Source organism: Berghia stephanieae, chromosome 11, assembly GCF_034508935.2.
Source record: "Berghia stephanieae isolate SIO BIC M18660-M18661 chromosome 11, UCSD_Bste_1.3, whole genome shotgun sequence".
In the NCBI taxonomy this organism is placed as follows: domain Eukaryota; kingdom Metazoa; phylum Mollusca; class Gastropoda; order Nudibranchia; family Aeolidiidae; genus Berghia; species Berghia stephanieae.
The window spans coordinates 20192205-20217204 of NC_088370.1; the positions used below are offsets into that span (position 1 = coordinate 20192205).

Genomic DNA, 25000 nt, shown 5'->3' on the forward strand with positions numbered 1-25000 from the left:
TCGATCGATATTTGAAGGACGAGTTGTTTTTTTTGGCCAAATCTTTAAAAATGAGTTTTTCCAGAGTGCGGCATGGTACAACAAGAGATGAAGTGAGTAGAAAAGTGCCAGAAGACAATAGAGAATAAAAAATTTTCGCGGCCGTGGTGGGGCTTGAACCTGCGACCTTATTGGTACTACAACTCCGCCTGGCCGGTGAGAGCGTGACTCTACCGTATGAGCTATCCACGGACACAAAAATATTCGTTTCAAACTCATGTCATTCCTAGAGCTCTCTCTCACCGACTTCAGTGAACCCGCGAAATGGAATACATTTTTTCTTCGGACATTATGACAACTGAAGACGTGGACGAAAGCCACAGAAACATATGTTTTGGCCACATATAACTGAGTGATACAATTTATATTTTATATTAGCGCTAACCATCATTATCGATCACTTTCGTACCCACCAACACTCTATATTATATATATATATATACATATATATATAATATATATATATATATATATATATATATATATATATATTCTATCACATGATTTATTACCTCTTCTCTGTTTACGTCGTCGTTGTTTCTAAAATCTTCTTCTTCGTCGTCGTCGTCATCAATTAGAAGCCCTTTCCTTTTTTGGACTTCCTTTTTAGCCGGAGCAGGGGCGGCTCGTGGGGGAGGGTTCCTTCGGCTGTTGGCCTTCGCTTCAGGGTAGCCTCTTTGCTGCTGCTGTTGTTCTGGCTGTCGGCTGTACGGGCTGTAAGGATCATCCTATCGATTTTTTGGTGTTAAGGGGTGAGGGGGGAGGGGATGGGAGGAGGGAGGAGGGGTGGAATGAGGAATCGAGTTAATTATATACTTAAAAAAAAAACAACTTGCATTGGTTTTTTTTAGGTAGGTCATTTATCTAATTGGATTCAGTAGTCTGATGTCACGCCGCCCGGCAACGGCGGCCATCTTGGTTCTAAACAAAGAAAATCATTACTTTTTATTCTTCAAGCTGGCTAGAACTTTTCATATGTCTTGTGACCAGAATGTGTAAAAGTCAAAACATGATCAAGTTTATGTTGTTTTTTTTCCCCCTCTGGATACGCTTTTATGCTTGGTGAGAAATATTTCATACGGGCGTCCGCAATTGTTCCGATAGTTTAGAGCCAGTGTTGCTAAGTTACCATGCGTCATTATGAAGGAAGTGACGTTACGACTATTGAATCCTATTGTGATTGTAATGTGGTGAAACATATTCAAATAGCACGTCTGTAAGTACCTTTTGATCAAACATGTCTAGTACTACGAATAATTCGTAGACTTATCAATTTGTTGGCTCGCGCAACAGAGTAGCTGCATTTGCTTGTCTGATTCGATAAATCTTGTTGAAAAGGAAAATTCAGTTCCTTAAATTCTATATTCAGGACTTTGAAGCATTTCTGGGTCATGGTGATGGTAAAGCTATTTATAGTGACTTTTTACATTTTTTCCCCCTTGGAAAATACGAATTTTATAAAGTTCAAGAAGGCAGCTCTGATTTTGATTATCAATATCGATTATCACAGTAAACCCTGGATTCGATTATCATTACGATTATTACAGTACACATTGGATTCGATTATCATTACGATTATTAAAATATACCCTGGATTTATAACGATTATTAGAGTAAACCCTGGATGCGATTCTCATTACGATTATTACAGTAAACCCTGGATTCGATTATCTTTACCATTATTACAGTAAACCCTGGGTTCGATTATCATTACTATTATTACAGTAAACCTTGGATTTGATTATCATTATGATTATTACAGTAAATCTTGGATTCGATTATCATTACTATTATTACAGTACACCCTGGATTCGATTATCTTTACCATTATTACAGTAAACCCTGGATTCGATTATCATTACTATTATTACAGTAAACCTTGGATTTGATTATCATTATGATTATTACAGTAAATCTTGGATTCGATTATCATTACTATTATTACAGTACACCCTGGATTCGATTATCATTACGATTATTACAGTAAACCCTGGATTCGATTATCATTACGATTATTACAGTACACCCTGGATTCGATTATCATTACGATTATTACAGTAAACCCTTGATTCGATTATCATTACGATTATTACAGTACACCCTGGATTTGATTATCATTATGATTATTACAGTAAACCCTGGATTCGATTATCATTACTATTATTACAGTAAACCCTGGATTCGATTATCATTACGATTATTACAGTAAACTCTGGATTCGATTATCATTACGATTATTACAGTAATCCCTGGATTCGATTATCATTACGATTATTACAGTAAACCCTGGATTCGATTATCATTACTATTATTACAGTAAACCCTGGATTTGATTATCATTACGATTATTACAGTAAACCCTGGATTCGATTATCATTACGATTATTACAGTAAACCCTGGATTCGATTATCATTACTATTATTACAGTAAACCCTGGATTCGATTATCTTTACCATTGTTACAGCACACCCTTGATTCGATTATCATTACGATTATTACAGTACACCCTTGATTCGATTATCATTACGATTATTACAGTACACCCTGGATTCAATTATCATTACGATTATTACAGTAAACACTGAATTCGATTATATCTTTACGATTATTACAGTAAACCCTGTATTTGATTATCATTACGATAATTACAGTACACCATGGATTGTAGCAGGCCTATTAAAAAAAAAACCCGCACTAACACTACGGCATGCTAGAACAGGGTGAATGAATGTATTGTTTACCTCCCATTAGCAGCAGATTTCAACACGCTCGGATTCCAGCACGCTTTTTGGCTTCTCCCGAGACCATACTAGAATCCAACGAGTACTGTATTATAATTTTTAAAAAGGTTTTTATCTTATTTGCAACAGTTTGTGTGTTTGTGGCAATTGTTATGTTTTAAAATATTAAGATTCAACGCTTAAAATACGTCTTTTTTTTTCGCAACAAAGGGGATAGAATGTGAAGCAGGAAGAATTTTCATGTCTTAGGTAAGTGTGTATATGATGCATGTAAAAGTATAGGTACGGCACGTTTTCTCTTTTAATTTCATTTTATTCTTGGATTCACTTGGGGGGGGGGGGGGCACACACACACATACATATATACACATACAAACACACTCACACACACACACAGCACAACTAGATAGGCAGAAGAAAAGATATAGATAGAGATAGATGGGTAGAGGGAGGGAGAGAGAGAGAGAGAGAGAGAGAGAGGGGGGGGGAGGGAGAGAGAGGGAGAGAGAGAGTAGAGAGAGAGAGAGAGAGAGAGAGAGAGAGGAACACATAAGAAAATAGAAGAGAATAGAAGAGAAGAGAGAGAGAGAAAGACAGAAAGAAAGAAAGAGGAGAGAGGAGAGGAGAGAGAGAGAGAGAGAGAGAGAGAGAGAGAGAGAGGGGAGATAGATAGATAGATAGATAGATAGATAGATAGATAGATAGATAGATAGATAGATAGATAGATAGATAGATAGATAGATAGATAGATAGATTGATAGATAGATAGATAGTAGATAGATTGATGGATGGATGGATGGATAGATGGAGAGAGAGAGAGAGAGAGAGAGAGAGAGAGAGAGAGAGAGAAGAGGGAGGGAGAGAAAAAGAATAAGGGAGAGAGAAAGAGAGAGAGAGAGAGAGAGAGAGAGAGAGAGAGAGAGAGAGAAGGAGAGAGATTTTAAGTAATTAAACAATCACTTTTATCGAAGGGTACCGACGAACGTACAGAGTAGTAAGCAATAAGGAAACGTTTTTAGGTCAGCAAATATTATTATCATATCGATTTTCACCATTCCATAAATCAATTCATTTGTTTCTTTTGATACGGCCAAAACAGATCGGTTGTAAAAATAACTTCTGAAGTCGAATACTGAACAATATTACGTATTACCAATTACAGACACAGATAAGTTAGGCGAATACTAAACAATATTACGAATTACAGATAAGTTAAATTGTGTAAGTTTCGGTGCCTTTGATGTTTATATCGATATGACGGAATGTAAACAATTAGTTATCTATAGTATTTAGATTGTCTTCATAAAAAATAAATTATATCGTTTTATCTAAAATGAAATCAAAATCCATTGTTCGATGTATTTGCTATATCGTATCGGGGAAACATAAATCGTTACGGGTTAAATCTCGATGACTAAGATCGAGTCGTATGCATAAATCATGGGAAATTGATTATTCTTTTAAAAATGGGGTTGGGGCGACGTGCATTTATTTGCAGGTCTGATAACCAAATTTCTTATGGGCTCATTGTTGTTATGGAAATCCCCCCCTCCCCACCCCCACAAAAATGCCGCAAAATTATGTCCTTTACAACAATGAGCTCATAAGATATTGAATAACAATGTGAAATTGAATGTAAGCTTCAATTTAATATAAAAAAACATATAAAATGGACGTTTTGGGTTTCCCCTTTATCAACGAAACAGGATGAATGAAACACACTACAGATGGATGAGATATTGTGGTAGTGGCGTTGTAAAGATGAATAAACAACGCCACTATCACATTATCTCATTCGTCTGTAGTGTTTCATTCATCCTGTTTTGTTGATAAAAGGGAAACAAGAAACGTCTATTTTATCTGTTTTCGAATATTAAATTGAAGCTTACATTCAATTTCACATTGTTATTTATTTCTTCGAGCTTCGAGCAGAAACATTTACATTCATAAGGAATTGGGTTATCCGACCTACAAACGTCGGCTGGGGGGTTGGGGGGGGGGGTAATTTTTTGTCAGTTCAGCCCCGTGTTAAATGTTTGCTGACGAGCACAGAATGATATACTTGCAAATCTAAAAATCTGTTGTTTTTTTTTACAGATGTATATACGAGTAACTTACAAACCTTAAAAAAAAAAAAGTAATGGTAATATCAAAGAGCGTGTAGGTAACGATTGTTATGTTACCAAGAGCTCTCACTTCCCGCTTTTGGTGAAGCCAAGCATCTTCCGTCTTCTACTCGTATTTTCTTCATTGTATCAGTAAGCCTAGCGCGCATGATACACGCGGAGCACACCCACCTCGCTGTCTCGCCTGGCACGCGACAATAGCATTGCGGTTAAGAGAAGTGAGAGCTTTTGGTAACTACGTTGCCCTACACACTCTGGTTATATGCACTTATTTGCAGGTCTGATAACCCAATTCCTTGTTGGTTCATTGTTGTAATGGAAATCTAAAAAAAAAAAAATATAAAATAACCCAAAATATTGTCCATTACAACAATGAGCACATAAGACCTATAAACGTCGGGTTTTTTGGGTTTTTTTTTTGGGGGGGGGGGGGGGGGGGGGTAATTTTTTTGTCAGTTCAGTCCGTGTTAAATGTTTGTCGACGAGCACAGAATTACTGGCAAATCTAAAAATTATAAAACTGTTGTTTTTTTTTTACAGATTGACGTACGAGTAACTTGCAAACCTTTAAAAAAAGTAATATTAATTCTATCACACGGTGAATTAAATGACTATTTATAAAATTTGCAAGTGCATAATGATCCGGTATTTGATTGTATAGATTGAACAAAGTTGACGTCAATCGGGTCTTTGTCATTGTTTTTTGCCATCCACGTTTATAAGAAATTCTCACTAAACTCTATTAACCATACTTTAAACGTTTAAGTTTAAGGTTACACATAGTTTTGTGTGTTGGTCCGTTATATTTCCGGATGGCAATGTTGTGAGCTTCTTAGCCAAGTGCATATTATCTATATTCATACAAAAACATTTGCTAGGGCATAATCGGTCATTTTGACGTTGAAGATCGCCCATCCGTCCGTCCTATTACCAGATTCGTTTGCGCGCATCTACAGACTTTATCACCGGATTGACTTTGATGGGTGATGGCTCAAAAGATTCGTCTCGATCAATTTTGATGTCCACAATACAGCAGTATAGTAATTAAAATTAAATTGAGCTTTAAATTGAGTTTTTCTACAGCGCAATATCCACTAAACGTGCTCAAAGCGCAGTACAAGGTGTCCCTAGCCAACAGCAACATTTAACATGTAGGACGGGGCATGACGCCTTTTAGGCGATATTACAAATTTTCGGACAGAAACAACGCTGTTAACGGCCAGGTGCTCATTTTACACCTGAGTACGGTGAGAGAATGTGAGTAAAGAGCCTTCTCCAAGGACTCACCTACGCGCCGAGCGAGGCTCGAACCCAGGACCTTCCGATCCGAAAGCGATTTATACCACAAAACCACATAGCCGCACGATAGTAATTGCCTTTCACAATAGTAATAGCCTTTATTTTTCCGCCAAAATTGCGGGCCCCCCATAAAAAAATATAGAAAGGTAAACAGTTTTATAACATCAATGATGCTAAGTTGCAACAAACTATATTTTATATCTTTTCAAACAGCCGTGTCTTTTATTAGGAAGTTTAAATTCGATGTGTTGTCCACACGATTCATTGTTGATAGGATAATGTGTCATTTCGATTCGATGTGTTGTCCACACGATTCATGGTTGATAGGATAATGTGTCATTTCAATTCGATGTGTTGTCCACACGATTCATTGTTGATAGGATAATGTGTCATTTAAATTCGACGTGTTGAGCACACGATTCATTGTTGATTGGATAATGTGTCATTTAAATTCGATGTGCTGTGTACACGATTCATTGTTGATAGGATAATGTGTCATTTCGATTCGATGTGTTGTCCACACGATTCATTGTTGATAGGATAATGTGTCATTTAAATTCGACGTGTTGAGCACACGATTCATTGTTGATAGGATAATGTGTAATTTAAATTCGACGTGTTGAGCACACGATTCATTGTTGATTGGATAATGTGTCATTTAAATTCGATGTGTTGTGTACACGATTCTTTGTTGAGAGGATAATGTGTCATTTCAATTCGATGTGTTGTGCACACGATTCTTTGTTGGTAGGATAATGTGTCATTTCGAAAGAAAACAATAAAATAAATAGATTTTCTCGTTTTTCGACCCCGCGGTGCCTCTAATGAGGAATTATCGATTTTAACATAAACAAATCCAAAAAAAAAAAAAAAAAAGAAAAAAAAAGAAGACCGAAACGTATTAAATATTCATAGAACTATAAGGCTTGCTATTGTCTCGTGTTTTTCTTACATACTGACTTGTATTGACTTTGTGTGAAAAGTCGATCTTACCGCTCCCGCCCCCCCCCCCCCTTCCCACCCCAAACTGAGTGACACTTGTTTACTATGCCTCATTGTCTCGTGCTTTTCTTACATACTGACTTGTATTGACTTTGTGTGAAAAGTTGATCTTTCCGCCCCCCCCCCCCACACACAACTCCCTTTGAGTGGCACTTATAAAAATAAAAAAGCCGAAAAGTATTAAATATTGATAGACCTATAAGGCTTGTAATTGATGGTTCCTGTGTGACCCGTTGTCGCGATGCCTATCAAGCTATTGCCATGGATGCCTTATAAACTATTATCTTATAGTATGAGCCTTCAGTTCTTCAATCAACATTAAAAAAAAAATAAAACAAAAACAACCAACCCCCCCCCCCCCCAAAAAAAAAAAAAAAAAAACTTGAGCTTTTATATAGCGCGATATCCTCTTAATGTGCCCAAAGCGCTTTACAACATGAAGTGCATATATTTTGAAAATTACGTCAGTTATCGTATAGTTTATTAAACTAGACAAATAAACGTTTAAGTAGGTTTACTTTTGACTTGAAAATTTAAAATAAAGTATTTTATGGCCCTGAAATCAACCGCTGACCGTGAACCCAAGACCCATAGCCACCTTAAGTGCTTGCCTATCACTCGGAGTAAACAGTCTTTTAACTGATGAGGTGAGTGAGTGTTCCACCAATTACAATTTAACAGGGACCATGTCATTGATAGTTGCTATGCTTCACATCCTTCACCGAGGTAAACAGTGTCAGCTTTTTATAGTAATGCCTTTATATTTGTGGTTTAAATTAAACAAAAAAAACAAAAAAAAAAAAAAACAAAACAAAACAAAACAAAACAAAACAAACACCCCCCCCCCAAAAAAAAAATAAACTTAAACAAAAAACAAACAAAATATAAAAAAAGCAAAACCCATATTTATCTTTAAAACAAGACAAAAACAAAACAAAACAAAACAAAAACAAAACAAAACAAAAAATACGCACTTCAAACTGGTATTATTTCCTAAGGGAACTAGATGAGGATAATTGAATTTAGAGTCAAAATAACCACGATAAGAAAAATTGTTTTTTTTTTTTGGATTGGAAAACTAACCAAAGTCTTCTCGATGAAGGTACATATTTCTTTTCACTCAAATTTTATTAATGGGTTCTCTCATTGCAGTTGGATCCTGATAAAATCAACACTGGATAACCAAAGAGATTTGTTGACTTCATCCATTATCGACGGAATCCACATATATAAAGAACAGTAAACTTGGGAGCAACTAGATATGTTGACTTTAAGCAGAAGTTGACTTTATCCATTGTCGGCGGAATCCCTCTTAGATAAAGCACAGTATATTTGGGACCAGCTAGAGATGTTGACTTTAAGCAGAAGTTGGATTTAAACGTTATGAATTTAAGCGGATCCCACCGCAAATGTTATGATTCAGGTTCACACCGACTTAATACCGTTAGGAGTCGATCGGTCACAAATGCAAAATAGTAAGAAATTGAAGCACACATCTATGATTAATTTCAAAAGCACACACAAAAAAAAAAACTTTTAAAAAACAAGCAACCCCTCCCCTCCACCGGAAAAACAAAACAAACCCCAAAACAAACAAAAGGATTAAACAGATGTAGCCTACTGTAGACTTAAATACAAATTGCTGGTGGGGTAAACATTGATTGAGATGATAAAAAAGTTTGTCGATTACATTATATCCGTACCTCATTCCTAGATAATATCATGATTTTATCTTGTGATAATAATATAGACTATCGTTCTTTCCAATGGATAGCAAGCAATTGCTTGTTAGGCCTACTGTTCGTTGAACACTCGATAAACCAGTATAGCGTTATGTTCTATGGACTTTATGATAAAATAAAAAAAAAAAATTGTCTGAATCATTTGCTAAGTTTTACCGTATCACTAGTCAACCGGCAATAATATGAAAAAAATCGTAATGTTGTCATAAGGATATGAATATTGTGCAAATAAAAAAAAATGGTATAGACAATAAAAACGAAGTTATGACCACATAAATTGTCTGTTTTTTTAAAACTCATTTTCTCATAACATTGTAATGAAAGAATCACAAAAATATGTAAGAGTGACTTATAAAAAACACGTCTATGGCTTGATGCGACGTATACATATATGCAGGTTTGACATCCGAACCCACTTATGGGCCGAGTTTAACATTGTTGTAATGGACAATATTTTGCGTCATTTTTTTGTTGTTGATATTTCCATTACAACAATGAGCCCATAAAGAAATTGGGTTATCAGACCTGCGAATAAGTGCACGTCGGATTGATGCAAAACGGTACGGTGTGTCGAAAATTTGTTATGTAAAGCATATCATGGACAAAATGTGCAAATTTTAGAGATGGAAAAGTGTTACAACACGAGACGTGAAAAGTAAAGATACAGTTACTTGCTTCAAAAATATTGTAGTGTGTATATCTCATGTTTGAGGAAATATGTCTGGAATAAGTCTATTAATAACTCTCCAGTGATGGTATTTATTTGGTTGAGAAATGGTGATGGAGATTATTAGTAGTAGTCATGGTGGTTATAGTAGTAGTAGTAGTAGTAGTAGTAGTAGTAGTAGTAGTAGTAGTAGTAGTAGTAGTAGTAGTAGTAGTAGTAGTAGTAGTAGTAGTGATAGTAGTTGAAGTAGCAGTGGTAGTGGTAGTAGTAGTAGTAGTAGTAGTGGTAGTAGTAGTAGTAGTAGAAGTAGTAGTAGTAGTAGTAGTAGTAGTAGTAGTAGTAGTAGTAGTAGTAGTAGTGGGGGAATTTTTATCAGAAAAGTGAGTGGAGCAGGCATTATGTTGTAACAACAGATATGAAGTGAGTAGAAAAGTGCAGAAGACAATAGAGAACAAAAATTTTTGTCTCTATTGTCTTCTGGCACTTTTCTACACTTATACTTGTTGTTCAATATAGTGCTCTATATTTTGAATAAATCACCTCACGAGCATACTCAATGTCTCATCGTTTCTATGTATAGTTTGTGATGAAATATTGGTATTAGCTTAATGTGTCAATTACTCGCGATGGGGTAGATCGGCGATCTCAGAAGTGGTGAGAGAGGATCTAGAATGATTGGTGAACGAATATTTTGTGTGGATAGCTCAAGTAAGCACGCTTCACTGCAGGCGAGTTGTCGTACAATAAGGTGCAGTCGAACCACCACGCGCGAAATTTTTTGTCTATTGTCTTCTGCACTTTTCTACTCACTTATATCAGTAGTAGTAGTAGTAGTATTAGTAGTGTAGGTAGTATAGTATTGTATTTGTTGTAGTAGATTTTTTTTGTTGATGTGTGGTATATAGTTTAGTAGTAGTATGTAGTAGTAGTAGTAGTAGTAGTAGTAGTAGTAGTAGTAGTAGTATAGTAGTAGAGATAGAAGAAGAAGAAGAAGAAGAAGAAGAAGAAGAAGAAGAAGAAGAAGAAGAAGAAGAAAAAGAAGAAGAAGAAATTCCCTAAGTAGTTGAAAGTAAAAAAAATACCTAAAAAACCCCAAAAACAAACAACAAAAAAAAAACAAAAAAAAAAAACAAAAAAAACCAACACTGCAATAAGAATAAGTATTGCTTAAATGAGTATGCATCCTTCTGTTCATCCAGCTTTCCTTTGTTTTCATTGTTAAAATCATCGCGAGCGTTATAGTGGCATTCTATTTATTCTCTAACACTTCACCCTTACACGCCCATTTAGAAAGTAAACAAGATTCACTGTGGACGGTAAGGACTTGCTGCAATATAAAAGAAAACCAGATAAACGCTATCACCATCATCATCATCATCATCGATATTATTATTATTATTATTATTATTATTATTATTATTATTATTATTATTATTATTATTATTATTAGGCCGATTATTAATACTATTATTATCATCATCATCATCATCATCATCATCATCGTCATCTCATCGTCATCGTCATCGTCATCGACATCATCATCATCATCATCATATCTCATCTATCATATCTTTCATTATTATTATTATTATTATTATTATTATTATTATTATTATTATTATCATCATTATTATCATTATCATCATCATCACCACCACCACCACCGACCATCATCATTATTATTGGTTACATTTTAATCATATCTTGCAAATCATGGAATTTGTACGACAACGACCCAGCCTTTAGATCCTATATCTACATTTTTCCAAAGAAAGTAAATAATATTATGCATACTATCTATAATTATAATGTTTACTTTGTAAATTTGAATTCATAACAAAAGCAAAACAATAGTACTCCCACCACTAACGGGAAAAGACCAACCCCCCCCCCCCCCCCCTTCAAGCTTTTCAATCATTTTCGTTTTGGCCAGAAATGGTACACATAATGTAATATTATCCGCTTTGAAGAAGATTCGGTTTTTTAGTCGGTTTGATAAGTCGGGGGATGAATTTCAATCTTATACGATATCAAATAAAACTTTTCTGACTAACATTGAAATAGGTATTTTGTCAGTGTGTATCAGTATTGCGCTGATGATTGGTATGTATTTGAAATGCCAGATATGCCTGTCTATTTTGTAGAGGAAATGCGTTCTTTGTATTCTATTTTGTGTATACATCGTTTTTTTCCTCGTAATCTTTATCGTCCAAGATACTGCCTGTCTTTTTCTTTTTTTTTTTTTTTAAATATTCCCCATGGCTTTTACCATTTAATATACAACTGCAATGTAAAAGAAAACCAGATAAATTATATCACTTTTTCGCCGTGACTTTTACCATCTTATATCTCTTTTCTAATCACTTTTACCATCTAATATACGTGTGTGTGTGTGTGTGTGTGTGTGTGCGTGTGTGTATACCGCTTCTTTGAGTAGCGTTTACCACCAAAGGGTATGGAATTCCCTCCCCGACAACGTTAGAAATTCTAACAGTTATGAGAAATTTACATGTCATTTAAAGAGAATTTCTGTCACAGGAGAAAGTAAGTCAGTATTGTGATCCAGAGCAATTGATCTGACACCATCCTACACCACATACATGTTGCGTCTATCTACAGTACTGAAGCTGTAACATTTTGGATTGGATTGGATTGGATTGGATAGGTTGCACAGGGCAGGGTGTGTGTTTAAATGAACCGTGTGTGTTGTTAATACTTTGTCAAATTCTATAGATAGAAAGAAGATGACGTCACTCAGGCCTTTTTATTGTTTTTTTTGGGGGGGGGGGGTTTTTTGCCATCCGCGTTTATGAGTAATTCACACTAAACTGTTTGAACCAGACTATATAAACGACCAAGATTACAACATAGTTTTGTGTGTTGGTCCGTGTAATACTTCCAGATGGCAATGTTATGAGCTACTTAGCCAAGCGCATACTATCTATATCGCTAGTCTATGATTGCTTATATATACCAATCAGCCTCTGTTTGTAAAAAAATTAAGAGTAATTCGTTTTTCTAGAATATCATGTATTTATACAAATCTTTTGTTCCATGACCTTTTTATACCAATGCAAGTTTGTTTTTTTTTAGAAATATACGTTAACTCATTCCAGTCAATTCCACGTTGTCAGCGGAAAAACCGTGAAAATAATTTTATTTAAAAACGGCAACGCGTATTTGTAACGAAACGGAAAAGGAAAAAGGAAAAATTCTAATTCGCGAACGCGACGAAAGGAATTAATTAACCATTAGATTGTTGGCCAATCAAAACATGGAATTTTGTGACACACCTTTTTTCACACATGCTCGGACAAACATAGTAGGTTGTTTTATAAACAATAACGTGAATGAAATCGACCTCTCTCATGTCGTTGTTATTGTTTTTATACCGCCACATGGGTGACTAGTTATCTCACGATTGCTTGATCATATGTTTAAGTTTCACTAAATTTTCTGTGTTGGTTCTATTTGATCAAGCGGTAGAACAGTGTGGGTATTTTATTTAGACACATACCATCGATAGTAAAACCTGTGAAGTTCGCTATGTTTACCAATCATTGCAATTGTTTACATTATGACGACTGACTGTCCGAGAGGCGTGGTTATCTAAGTGTCATTTCTCCACGCTACGAATATCAATAACAACCACGATATTCTTTTATAAGACAAGAGAACTAATAGTGTAGTGAGATTACGTTTCATATTGGATTTAATATAATAAAAGTAATATGTTTAGTCTATATCTAGAGTTTAATGCAGTAAGAACAGTCATGCAATAATATCATGATTATGATTTATGTCATGCATTTGTCACTCAAAGTAAAAAACAAAACAAAAACACACTCATTGATATTATATGGGATTTCATAACAAATCAGAACGTATTTTAAAAAGTACTTATCTAGATATAATTTAGAATTATAGTTTTATTTTAAAGTTTCTTTTCGGCTATACAATTCATCTTTTGGCTCTATTAAGATATTTGAAACAGAATATTATTCTGTATTGTTTAAATTTTTAAAAATAATTTGTGCTACAATTCTTTTCCTTAACTTTTTTGTGTGTGTTGTTATAAAATTATTCAGGTGATTTTAGAGTATGCTGAAATTGGAGGCCTTAAATTATTGGGGAATATTTGATTAAAGTGTGTTATCATCCAAGGTGAAAATTTAAGGGTAACAAAGGGGAATAATTTAAGCGAATTACCACAGAGGCAAAAAAGAAAAGAAGAAAGTTATTATTTCCTTTTCATTTGTGGAAAAAAAAAACTTAACAAAATAGAAAATATGGCATAAAGTATAAGAGTAACAAGAAGTTGAAAAAAATTCGATTCATGGATAATAAGATTAAAAAATCATTTTAAAAAATTACGAACATTTTCGAATTTTTAATCCAGGATTAATTCGTAATTTAAAAAAATATATTGCACGAATAAAAAGGAAGAAAATCAGAATTTAAAAAATAGAATTAATAAAATGATAAAAGAAACAAAATCGATGCAAAAAGTCCAAGCAATCTTGTTTGAAATTATAGACTACCTCCAATTTCGTTATTTCCTCTTGAATTAGACTTTTGTGTGTGTGGATTTATAGGGAACAAAAAAAAAAGAGTGCTCTCCCTTATATTATTCATATTTTGATAAAACTTGAACTTCTTCGCACACCAAACTAATAATAATAATAACCAAAATTAAACCAAAGATCGTGACCGTCAAAGTGAATTCAACAACTGAATTTAAGGGTGCAGTAAAAAAAATATATTTAAAAAGCAGAAACTGAATTAAATCAGGAGTGAATCATAAAATTTCAGAAAAACAATCTGCTGCTAGCTTGGTAGGGTGGGGAATTTAAAGAATGAATTAACAATATACCAAGTTATAGGGTATGAGATTAGCGGAAGAGTAGCGTCCCTTGATTGGACGTCACCCATAGTCTGTACAGACTATGGGTGACGTCCAATCAAGGGACGCTACTCTTCCGCTAATCTCATTCCCTATTATAAATGTATGTATTATTACAATATCTCTCCGGCTACCGAATTTTGAGTGCATAATAATCATAAATCATGATATCTTCCTGTCTATGTCAAGATCTTTGTGCTATCAACGTTGTTATATTACTTGTTATATTACTTATATTACTGTAAAGTACTTTTTTTTTTCTTTGTTAAAATGGACGCACGATGCATCATCAACGCAAAAATCAGCGTCAAAATGTTTTTTTTTTTAATGACGTTCCATGCAGAAATCCTTCTACATATTTCTAGATATATTCGTATCTGGGGCAGCGTGGCTCAGCGGTACGGTCTTTGCCTCGCACTCAAAAGGTACCGAGTTCGATCATCCGCCGCTGCTCTGTGTGGCCTTGAGCAAGTCGCCTCGCCCTAGCTCAATTTACGGCGCTGTACTGCGGCTGACGCCTGGGTTATTTCAGTCTTCCTTGGAATAGACCCTCGGGACACATTTCTCCCATTGGATGAATAAAGGGATTTAAAAAAAATTTAAGCATTACTTATGGAACTTATTTTCCCAATACTGGAATTTTGTGTTCACGCATTTGGGAGAAAAGGGTGAAGACTTCAAAATGAGCGTGGAGAGAAAGGGGAAAACGAAGCACAAGCTTGAATGAAACGTGATGACACGTGGGCATAAATAAATATTATTGCTAATCTTAATCTTTGATTGTTTGATAAAAGGTGAAATGATGATCAGTGTGGACAAAGTAGCTTCTTAAAAATGTGCGGTGCGTGATTTGACGAATTATTCTTGAATTTCATAAACAAATGTGCGTGATTTGACGAATTAATTATTCTTGAATTTCATAAACAAATGTGCGTGATTTGATGAATTACTCTTAAATTTTATAAACAAATTTGCGTGATTTGACGAATTATTCTTGAATTTCATAAACAAATGTGCGTGATTTGACGAATTACTCTTAAATTTTATAAACAAATGTGCGTGATTTGACGAATTACTCTTAAATTTTATAAACAAACGTGCGTGATTTGACGAATTACTCTTAAATTTCATATACAAACGTGCGTGATTTGACGAATTCCTCTTGAATTTCATAAACAAATGTGCGTGATTTGACGAATTCCTCTTGAATTTTATAAACAAACGTGCGTGATTTGACGAATTACTCTTGGATTTTATAAACAAACTGCAGTCAATGTTGGAAACGAATTCTTTGGGATGTCATAAAAAATGTGCGTGATGTGCGAATTTTTAAATTTCTGAAAAAATGCGTGATTTGACGAATTACTCTTGGATTTTATAAACAGAGACCTGGTCAAACTGCTGCTAAAGTTGGAACTATTTTTTGTGATGATCTAAAATTAAGTTGCTGAGGATGCTCTGGATTTTATAAAATTATCTGAGAAATGTGTCTTGTTTTTGTTGTTTTTTTGTTACCATTGGACTTGACGGACAATGCGCCGATTACGATGTTTGTAATCGAGCACACAAATCTGGAGTGCGATACTATGTCATGAATACTGTTTCGGTTCTATTTTTTTCTTTTTTGTTCCATTGATGTTTTTAAGTTGTTGACATCAAAACATTTATACCGCTCCTTGTTTGTTTTGTTGTAAAAGTATTTGTCAACAAAAATATTATAAAATCTAAAATGTCACAAATTTCAACGATGAAAATATACACGCACACCTTGCCATGTATTTGCAACCGTTTCCAAATTTGTTTGTGTAGAGTTTTTCCATGCCAATGAAATATCCTTTAAGCACTCTTTTGTTTTGCGGCCACAAGCTTTAACTCCATTAATAATGTATAGATCATTGAATTGCATTTCTCTACATTTCTTGTACATTGTGTTTACACTGCATATTTTTTTTACATCTTTACCATCTAATATACTTGTGTGTATAACACCCTCTTTGTGTATATTTTTTTACCATCCAATAAGCATTTTGTGTGTCTAGTTTTTTTTCTCTCGTAATCTTTATTGCCTAAGATATAACCTGTCTTTAAAAAAAAATTATTATTCCCCATGACTTTTACCATCTAATTTGCAACGTGATTACATCACTTTTTTGCCGTGACTTTTACCATCTTATATTATCTCTTTTCTACATCACTTTTACCATCTAATATACTTGTGCGTGTATACCGCTTCTTTGAGTAGCTTTTACCATCTTATATATCTTTTCAACATCACTTTTACCATCTAATATTCTTGTGTGTGTGTGTGTGTGTGTGTGTATGTGTGTGTGTGTGTGCGTGTATACCGCTTCTTTGAGTAGCTTTTACCATCCTATATATCTTTTCAACATCACTTTTACTATCTAATATTCTTGTGTGTGTGTGTGTGTGTGTGTGTGTGTGTGTGTGTGTGTATACCGCTTCTTTGAGTAGCTTTTACCATCCAATGAGTATTGTGTGTAACCTTTTTACAAATTTTCCTCATGACTTTTACCATCTTATATATCTTTTCTAATCACTTTTACCATCTAATACACGTGTGTGTATACCGCTTCTTTGAGTAGCTTTTACAATTCAATGAGTATTGTGTGCAATGCAACATGTTTATGTCACGTTTCCCTCATGACTCTTACCCTCTAATAATATGCATCGCGATTATATCACGTTTCCCCCATGATTTTTATAATTTTTCCCTATCATTTTTACCATATGATAACATGCAACGAGTTGCATCACTTTTTTGTTGACATTTACCATCTAACATGAGTGTTTATATTACCTTTTCTATGGCTTTTACCATCTAACATCTCACAGGTTTACATCACTTTTGTTCCTATAACTCTAACCTTAATTACGTTTACCATCTACACTGTCCATATTTACCTTACGTTTTTCCATGACATTAAACATCATTACTTTAATCATCTAATATACCATAATGTTTATATCGCTAATTCCATAAATTTAACCATAATTTACATCTCATTTCCCGGAATTGTTAGCCATGAGTAATATGCAACTTGTTTACATCGTATCTTCCCATCCCTTTTACCGTCTAATATGCAATATGTTTACACTTTTTCACTTTTTCATAACTTGTATCATCTAATATACATAATATAGATGTTTACATCATGTTTCAATAACTGACCATCTTTTGTGTGTAAACCAATTGTTAACTAGTTGTCGAATAGTTGTTAACAGTTTTATTTTCGATATTAGAATGATGTATTCCATCAATTTTAATAGTTGTGTGTTTGAAATAACCGTTTAGTTACAACTTGCCACCACCTATTCTCATGTTATATTTCTGGAGTTTTCGCCCTTTTTTCATCCCAGAACCGTTATCATTATTGCTATTATTATTACTATTATTATTATTATTACTATTATTATTATTATTATTATTATTATTATTATTATTATTATTATTATTATTATTATTATTATTATTATATTATTATTATTATTATTATTATTATTATTATTATTATTATTATTATATTATTATTGTATGTTATCATCATCACCATCATCATCATCTACATCATCATCATCATCATCATCATCATCATCATCATCATCATCATCATCATCATTATCATTTTACCGATTCTAATTATTCCCTTTGACGGATTGAATTTTTGTAGAAAAGTATAGATCTAGATACCGTAATATTTAGTTCTCTTATCAGAAAATTGAAGATGGTTAGTGTCGAATTCAGTTAAAGAAGAAAAAAAAAACCCAAAATCGAAACAAATAAATTATATAAACACAGCATTTGAGTGATTTGTGAAAAAAGATCAGTTAAACTGAAATAAAACCAATCCAACTTAGAACACAGTGTGTTATAAAACAAACCCACGTCACAAATTGATCAATAATGGAAAATAAAATAAAGTAAAGCGGAAAACATACGGAAAGCAGAGGTTATATATTGTATATTATATATTATAGTCAAAAAGATAGAAAAGGAGAAAAGAAATCAACAGATACTTTCTCTTTCAAAGTAAATCCCATGTCCTGACAATGGTGAATCTTTAGTTTATTCCTACACCCTAACGTCCCCTCCTCCTCCTCCTCCCCCCCCCCCCCCCCCTTCTCCCCTCTTTACAGCCCACTTCAGTTCTTTCAACTATCTTTCAACTATCGCTGCCTATCTATATCTTGTTTTTGCATTAGATACATCCTTGTTTCTCTCTCGTTCTCCTCCCCCCTCTCTCTCTCTCTCTCTTCCCCACCTATCTCTCTATCTATCTATCTATCTATCTATCTATCTATCTATCTATCTATCTATCTATCTATCTCTCTCTCTCTCTCTCTCTCATCTCCTCTCCACAACAGTAACTCTCTCGATCTCTCTTATCTCTATTTTTACGCTTTCATTTTCTCCCTTCTGTTTCTAACTGACTCCCTGTCTTCTTCATTCTCTCTATATCAATCTCTGCTCTCTCTCTCTCTCTCTCTCTCTCTCTCTCTCTCTCTCTCTCTCTCTCTCTCTCTCTCTCCTCTCAACATACTCCTCATCCACACTCAGTCAACTCTCTCGATCTCTCTTCTCTCGCTCCAATCCTCATCCTGTTTCTATCTGACTCTTCTCTCCTCTTCATCTTCTCACTCTCTCTCTCTCTCTCTCTCTCTCTCTCTCTCTCTCTCTCTCTCTCTCTCGTTATAACGACATAATCATGCAGTGAAATTAATAATCCTGTCACCGAAATTTCGTTATAACCGAGTAAGATTTTTTTTAAATGCAACAACTGGCTTGAGAAAAAGCAAGTGTGGGAAAATAGCCGTGATAGAAATAATATGGATATTAAAAGCCATCGTTATGAGTATAGGGAATGAGATTAGCGGAAGAGTTACGTCCCTTGATTGGACGTTACCTTACAGCGAGAACGTCAATTTGGTTTTGAAGTGTCTCAAGCCGCCGCTTTCATCGGAAGCGAGGACGAGAGACGCATGCGCACAACCAACATGACGTTCTCTCTCTAATAACTTTTCCGCCGGTGACGTCACAGACTATGGGTGACGCCCAATCAAGGGACACTACTCTTCCGCTAATCTCATTCCCTATAATCATTAGAACATAATAAATATGTATGGCTATATAACATTTAACCATAATAATGATGATACATGTATTTTGTTTGATCAAATTACAGACAGGCCATTTATTTATCAGCGTTGGAAAGAAAATTGACCTTTGAATTTGAGAAAAAGGTTAGATTTTATATAGCGCAATATAGATTCATACTCATTTTACATCTGAGTACGGTGAGAGAATGTGAGTAAAGAACCTTGTCCAATAACTCAACTATGCGCCGAGCGAGCGAGGCTCGAACTCAGGCACTTCCGATCCGAAAGCGAGTGTCATACCACAAAACCATATTAAGACCTTAAAAAACGTTTTAGAGTTATTACAGGTGTCAAACTTATTTTTGACGAGTCTGACAACTGAACTTAAGTTATGGGCGTATTTATCAGGGTTGAACGTTGGTTTGAGAGCATTTCCGTTACAACAAAGAGGCCATATAACAAGTTGGAAGGACAGACTTGAATAAAAAGACAGACCTGTAAGAGCAGCCGACAAAAATTATATTGTCTGAATTAAAAAAAAACATTTTTTTTTTACGGAACGTAAGACACCAAATTTTTAATAAGTCAATATGCTTACAGAAAGTGTAAAAATCATGATGAAAAGAGTAACATGATTGTGGCGGAATTGTCGGAAATCCGACAATTGTCGGACATGTTATAGGTCTTGTTAAATAAGCCTACGCGTATATCGAATCACGATGTTACAATAAAGAAAAAAAAAAAGATTATAGGTTTATTATAGAAAATTGACCGTTTTCTGAATATGGTTTACAATAAATACATGAATAAACTCCCAAGTTAGTGAAATATAATTATTTCAAATTCTGAAATATAATATTTATTTTTAAAAACCATAACAAAACTCTAATTTCAAAATTCTAAATATCGCGAAACACATAATAGAAGAAGCAAAACAAAAAAAAACATCATTTATCTGATTAAAAGAAAGAAAGAAAGAAACAAACAAAAAAACAAACACGAATATCCCAACAAAAAAAAACGAACAAACAAATAAAAGAAACAAAACTCTATCTACACATTCCGACAGTCATAACAAAACAAATATAATAACACATCATTATCATTACACCTCAGTGATCGAAAACAGTTATATTATGTAAGTGTGTGTGTGTGTGGGGGGGGGGGGTCTTCTAGTCTTCAAATTATGTGACCCATTGCCTTAAACTGGTACGACATCAGGATGGAACAAAATGCTTGAAATTGACATAATATGTTAAGCTATGTAAAGAGACATGAAGTTTGGATTACAGTTTCTTTTGAGACGAGTAAACATTGTGTTTTGAAACCAAAAAAAAAACTAAATAAATAAATAAATACCCCCCCCCCAAATAAAGAAAAAAAAAACAGAAAAGAAAAAACACAACAAAGTAACATGACTCCCCCCCCCCCACGCCCCTTTAAAATATTATTTTCAATCATTTAAATTTTATAGATACTTAATAAAAAAATAAAAAAAAATAAAAAAAATAATACAGACAGAAAAGATAGAAATTTTTTTTTTAATCCTCCGAACTCTTACTTCTAAATATTTCAATTTTATTCATAGTTAAAGAAGACAAAAGAAAAATAAAAAAAAAGAAAGAGAAAAAATAAACGCCGTAAAAATCCTATTCCTAATCAATTCAATCACATTTAATTAATGCTTTTCTGCAATTTGTCTCCACCCCGACATCATACGAGATCGGGGCGAATGGTCACACTTATTGTCATAATATTGAAAAACACACAGACTTGGGGTGAAAGGTGAAAGTTGCTTTTCTGCAATTTGTCTCCACCCCGACATCATACGAGATCGGGGCCAATGGTCACACTTATTGTCATAATATTGAAAAACACACAGACTTGGGGTGAAAGGTGAAAGTTGACAGGAGTCAATAACCTGATATTAAGGATGGTATGAAGATAATGATATTATTATGGGAGGTAATACAGAACTCGGGATCAGAGAAAGCAAGGGGGAATGCTGATGTAAGCAGGAAAGTAGATACAATATTATGGAAATAGAGAAATTAAATGCCTAGATACAGAGGATAAAAATGTCACTTGGGCAAGAAAGCCAAGACCCAGGATGATCCAATTGGATTCAATAGTCTGATGTCACTTCCGCCCAGCAACGAGCAGCTTGGTTCTAAACAAAGAAAATCTGCATTTTTTTATTCTTCGTGCTGGATAGAACTTTTTCATATGTCATGTGATCAGAATATATCAAAGTCAAAACATGATCAGGTTTATAATATTTTTTTTCTCCTCTGGATACACGGTTATGCTCGTCGGAGAATTTTTTCAAAAGGGCGTCCGCCATTGTTCCGATAGTTTAGAACCAGTTACTAAGTTACTATGCGTCATTACGAGGTAAGTGACGTCACGACTGTTGAAGCCTATTGTTAGGATATCCATTGTTTGGATCTGAAAGAAAGAAAGAAAGGAAGAAAGAAAGAAAGAAAGAGAGAAAGAAAGAAAGAGGAGAGAGAGAGAGAGAGAGAGAGAGAGAGAGAGAGAGAGAGAGAGAGAGAGAGAGAGAGGGGGCTATCACTGAGTCACAGTAGTGACAGGATGGCTCAGTGCTTTAGTTGAGAGATTTAGATTTAGAGACACCTATAGATAGTATGAAGTTGACGTCACTCAGGTCTGTGTTATTGCTTTTTGCCATCCACGTTTGTGAGTAATTCTCACTAAACCGTATTAACCAGACTATAAACGCACATAGTTGTGTGTGTTGGTCCGTTATGTTTCCGGATGGCAATGTTGTGAGCTTCTTAGCCAAGCGCATACTATCTATAGGGAAGTTAAATGAGATTCCACTGATTCTATTATCTATTTTCCTTTAAAATTTGTGTTCTCGTCATCTGAATCGCATAGCAGTTCTTACCTTAGATCTGTCTGGTATGTCTTCCTGTAAAGAAATTATTACAAGAAAAAATAATTGATTTTTATCAACTGGTAAAGAACAAACACGCTAAGACTAGTATAAGAGTTATATAAAAGGCAGAAAATAATTGATTTTATCACTTAAGAAGCAAGCTGAAAAAAAATTATAAAAGCGGGAAAATTGATTTTTATCAACTGGTAAAGAACAAACACGCTAAGACTAAGTAATAAAAGAAAAGTTATACAAAAAGGCAGGGAAAAAATAATTGATTTTTATCAACTGGTAAAGAACAAACACGCTAAGACTAAGTAATAAAAGAAAAGTTATACAAAAAGGCAGGGAAAAAATAATTGATTTTTATCAACTGGTAAAGAACAAACACGCTAAGACTAAGTAATAAAAGAAAAGTTATACAAAAAGGCAGGGAAAAAATAATTGATTTTTATCAACTGGTAAAGAACAAACACGCTAAGACTAAGTAATAAAAGAAAAGTTATACAAAAAGGCAGGGAAAAAATAATTGATTTTTATCAACTGGTAAAGAACAAACACGCTAAGACTAAGTAATAAAAGAAAAGTTATACAAAAAGGCAGGGAAAAAATAATTGATTTTTATCAACTGGTAAAGAACAAACACGCTAAGACTAAGTAATAAAAGAAAAGTTATATAAAAAGGCAGGAAAAAATAATTGATTTTTATCAACTGGTAAAGAACAAACACGCTAAGACTAAGTAATAAAAGAAAAGTTATATAAAAAGGCAGGGAAAAAATAATTGATTTTTATCAACTGGTAAAGAACAAACACGCTAAGACTAAGTAATAAAAGAAAAGTTATATAAAAAGGCAGGGAAAAAATAATTGATTTTTATCAACTGGTAAAGAACAAACACGCTAAGACTAAGTAATAAAAGAAAAGTTATACAAAAAGGCAGGGAAAAAATAATTGATTTTTATCAACTGGTAAAGAACAAACACGCTAAGACTAAGTAATAAAAGAAAAGTTATACAAAAAGGCAGGGAAAAAATAATTGATTTTTATCAACTGGTAAAGAACAAACACGCTAAGACTAAGTAATAAAAGAAAAGTTATACAAAAAGGCAGGGAAAAAATAATTGATTTTTATCAACTGGTAAAGAACAAACACGCTAAGACTAAGTAATAAAAGAAAAGTTATACAAAAAGGCAGGGAAAAAATAATTGATTTTTATCAACTGGTAAAGAACAAACACGCTAAGACTAAGTAATAAAAGAAAAGTTATACAAAAAGGCAGGGAAAAAATAATTGATTTTTATCAACTGGTAAAGAACAAACACGCTAAGACTAAGTAATAAAAGAAAAGTTATACAAAAAGGCAGGGAAAAAATAATTGATTTTTATCAACTGGTAAAGAACAAACACGCTAAGACTAAGTAATAAAAGAAAAGTTATACAAAAAGGCAGGGAAAAAATAATTGATTTTTATCAACTGGTAAAGAACAAACACGCTAAGACTAAGTAATAAAAGAAAAGTTATACAAAAAGGCAGGGAAAAAATAATTGATTTTTATCAACTGGTAAAGAACAAACACGCTAAGACTAAGTAATAAAAGAAAAGTTATACAAAAAGGCAGGGAAAAAATAATTGATTTTTATCAACTGGTAAAGAACAAACACGCTAAGACTAAGTAATAAAAGAAAAGTTATACAAAAAGGCAGGGAAAAAATAATTGATTTTTATCAACTGGTAAAGAACAAACACGCTAAGACTAAGTAATAAAAGAAAAGTTATACAAAAAGGCAGGGAAAAAATAATTCAAAGAAATAAATATATCAGAACTCAAAGACAAGAGACCCGAATAAAAAACAAAACAAAATGGAAGATCAAAACAAAAACAAAGGAAAATGTTGTGAGCTTCTTCGCCAAGCGCATACTGTCTATATGGCATGACCATCTCCTTCGGGCCAGAGGGACCAGGGTTCGAGTCCCGCTCTGAGCGGCAATTGGAGTCCTTGGAAAATGCCCTTTACTCACAATTACTCTCACCTTATTCAGGTGTAAGATGAGAACCTGGTCGGTAACGATGTAGTCTCTGTCGGAATCATTGTAAGATCGCTTTAACAGGCTTCACGTCTCGCCCTGCATGTTAACTGTTGCTGTTGGCTTGGGACCCCATTTAAAGCACTTTTAATACGTTTAGTGATATTCCGCTATATACATGCTCGATTAAAAAAAAAATTGTGTATGCGATTTAACTCACTCAACCCTAACACCGACTATATCCGTAGTTTACCCGGGGTTACTTTTACCCCATGCCTATTTATTACATTTTTCGGAGACAAATTATAGGTGTAGTATCAAAGCTAATGTTTTTCGTTTTTGCATAATAATGATAGTTGAATAAAACTAACTTTGTACATGTTCATTTTTATTACGCGAGGACGAGAGACGCATGCGCACAACCAACATGACGT

At 34.0% G+C, this 25000-nt stretch overlaps 1 protein-coding gene across 3 annotated transcripts in view; it reads right to left on the reverse strand.

The window, feature by feature from the left end:
* The window catches only part of LOC144956265 (uncharacterized), a 144504-nt gene that overhangs the window by 6215 nt on the left and 113289 nt on the right, over window positions 1-25000 (reverse strand). For all 3 annotated transcript variants that reach the window (XM_078886723.1, XM_078886724.1, XM_078886726.1), the window contains 2 exons: window positions 22547-22570; window positions 552-767 (listed from right to left, as the gene is read on the reverse strand). In XM_078886723.1, coding sequence (XP_078742849.1) covers window positions 552-767; window positions 22547-22570 — 240 coding nt within the window. The remainder of the gene's footprint in view (window positions 1-551; window positions 768-22546; window positions 22571-25000) is intronic.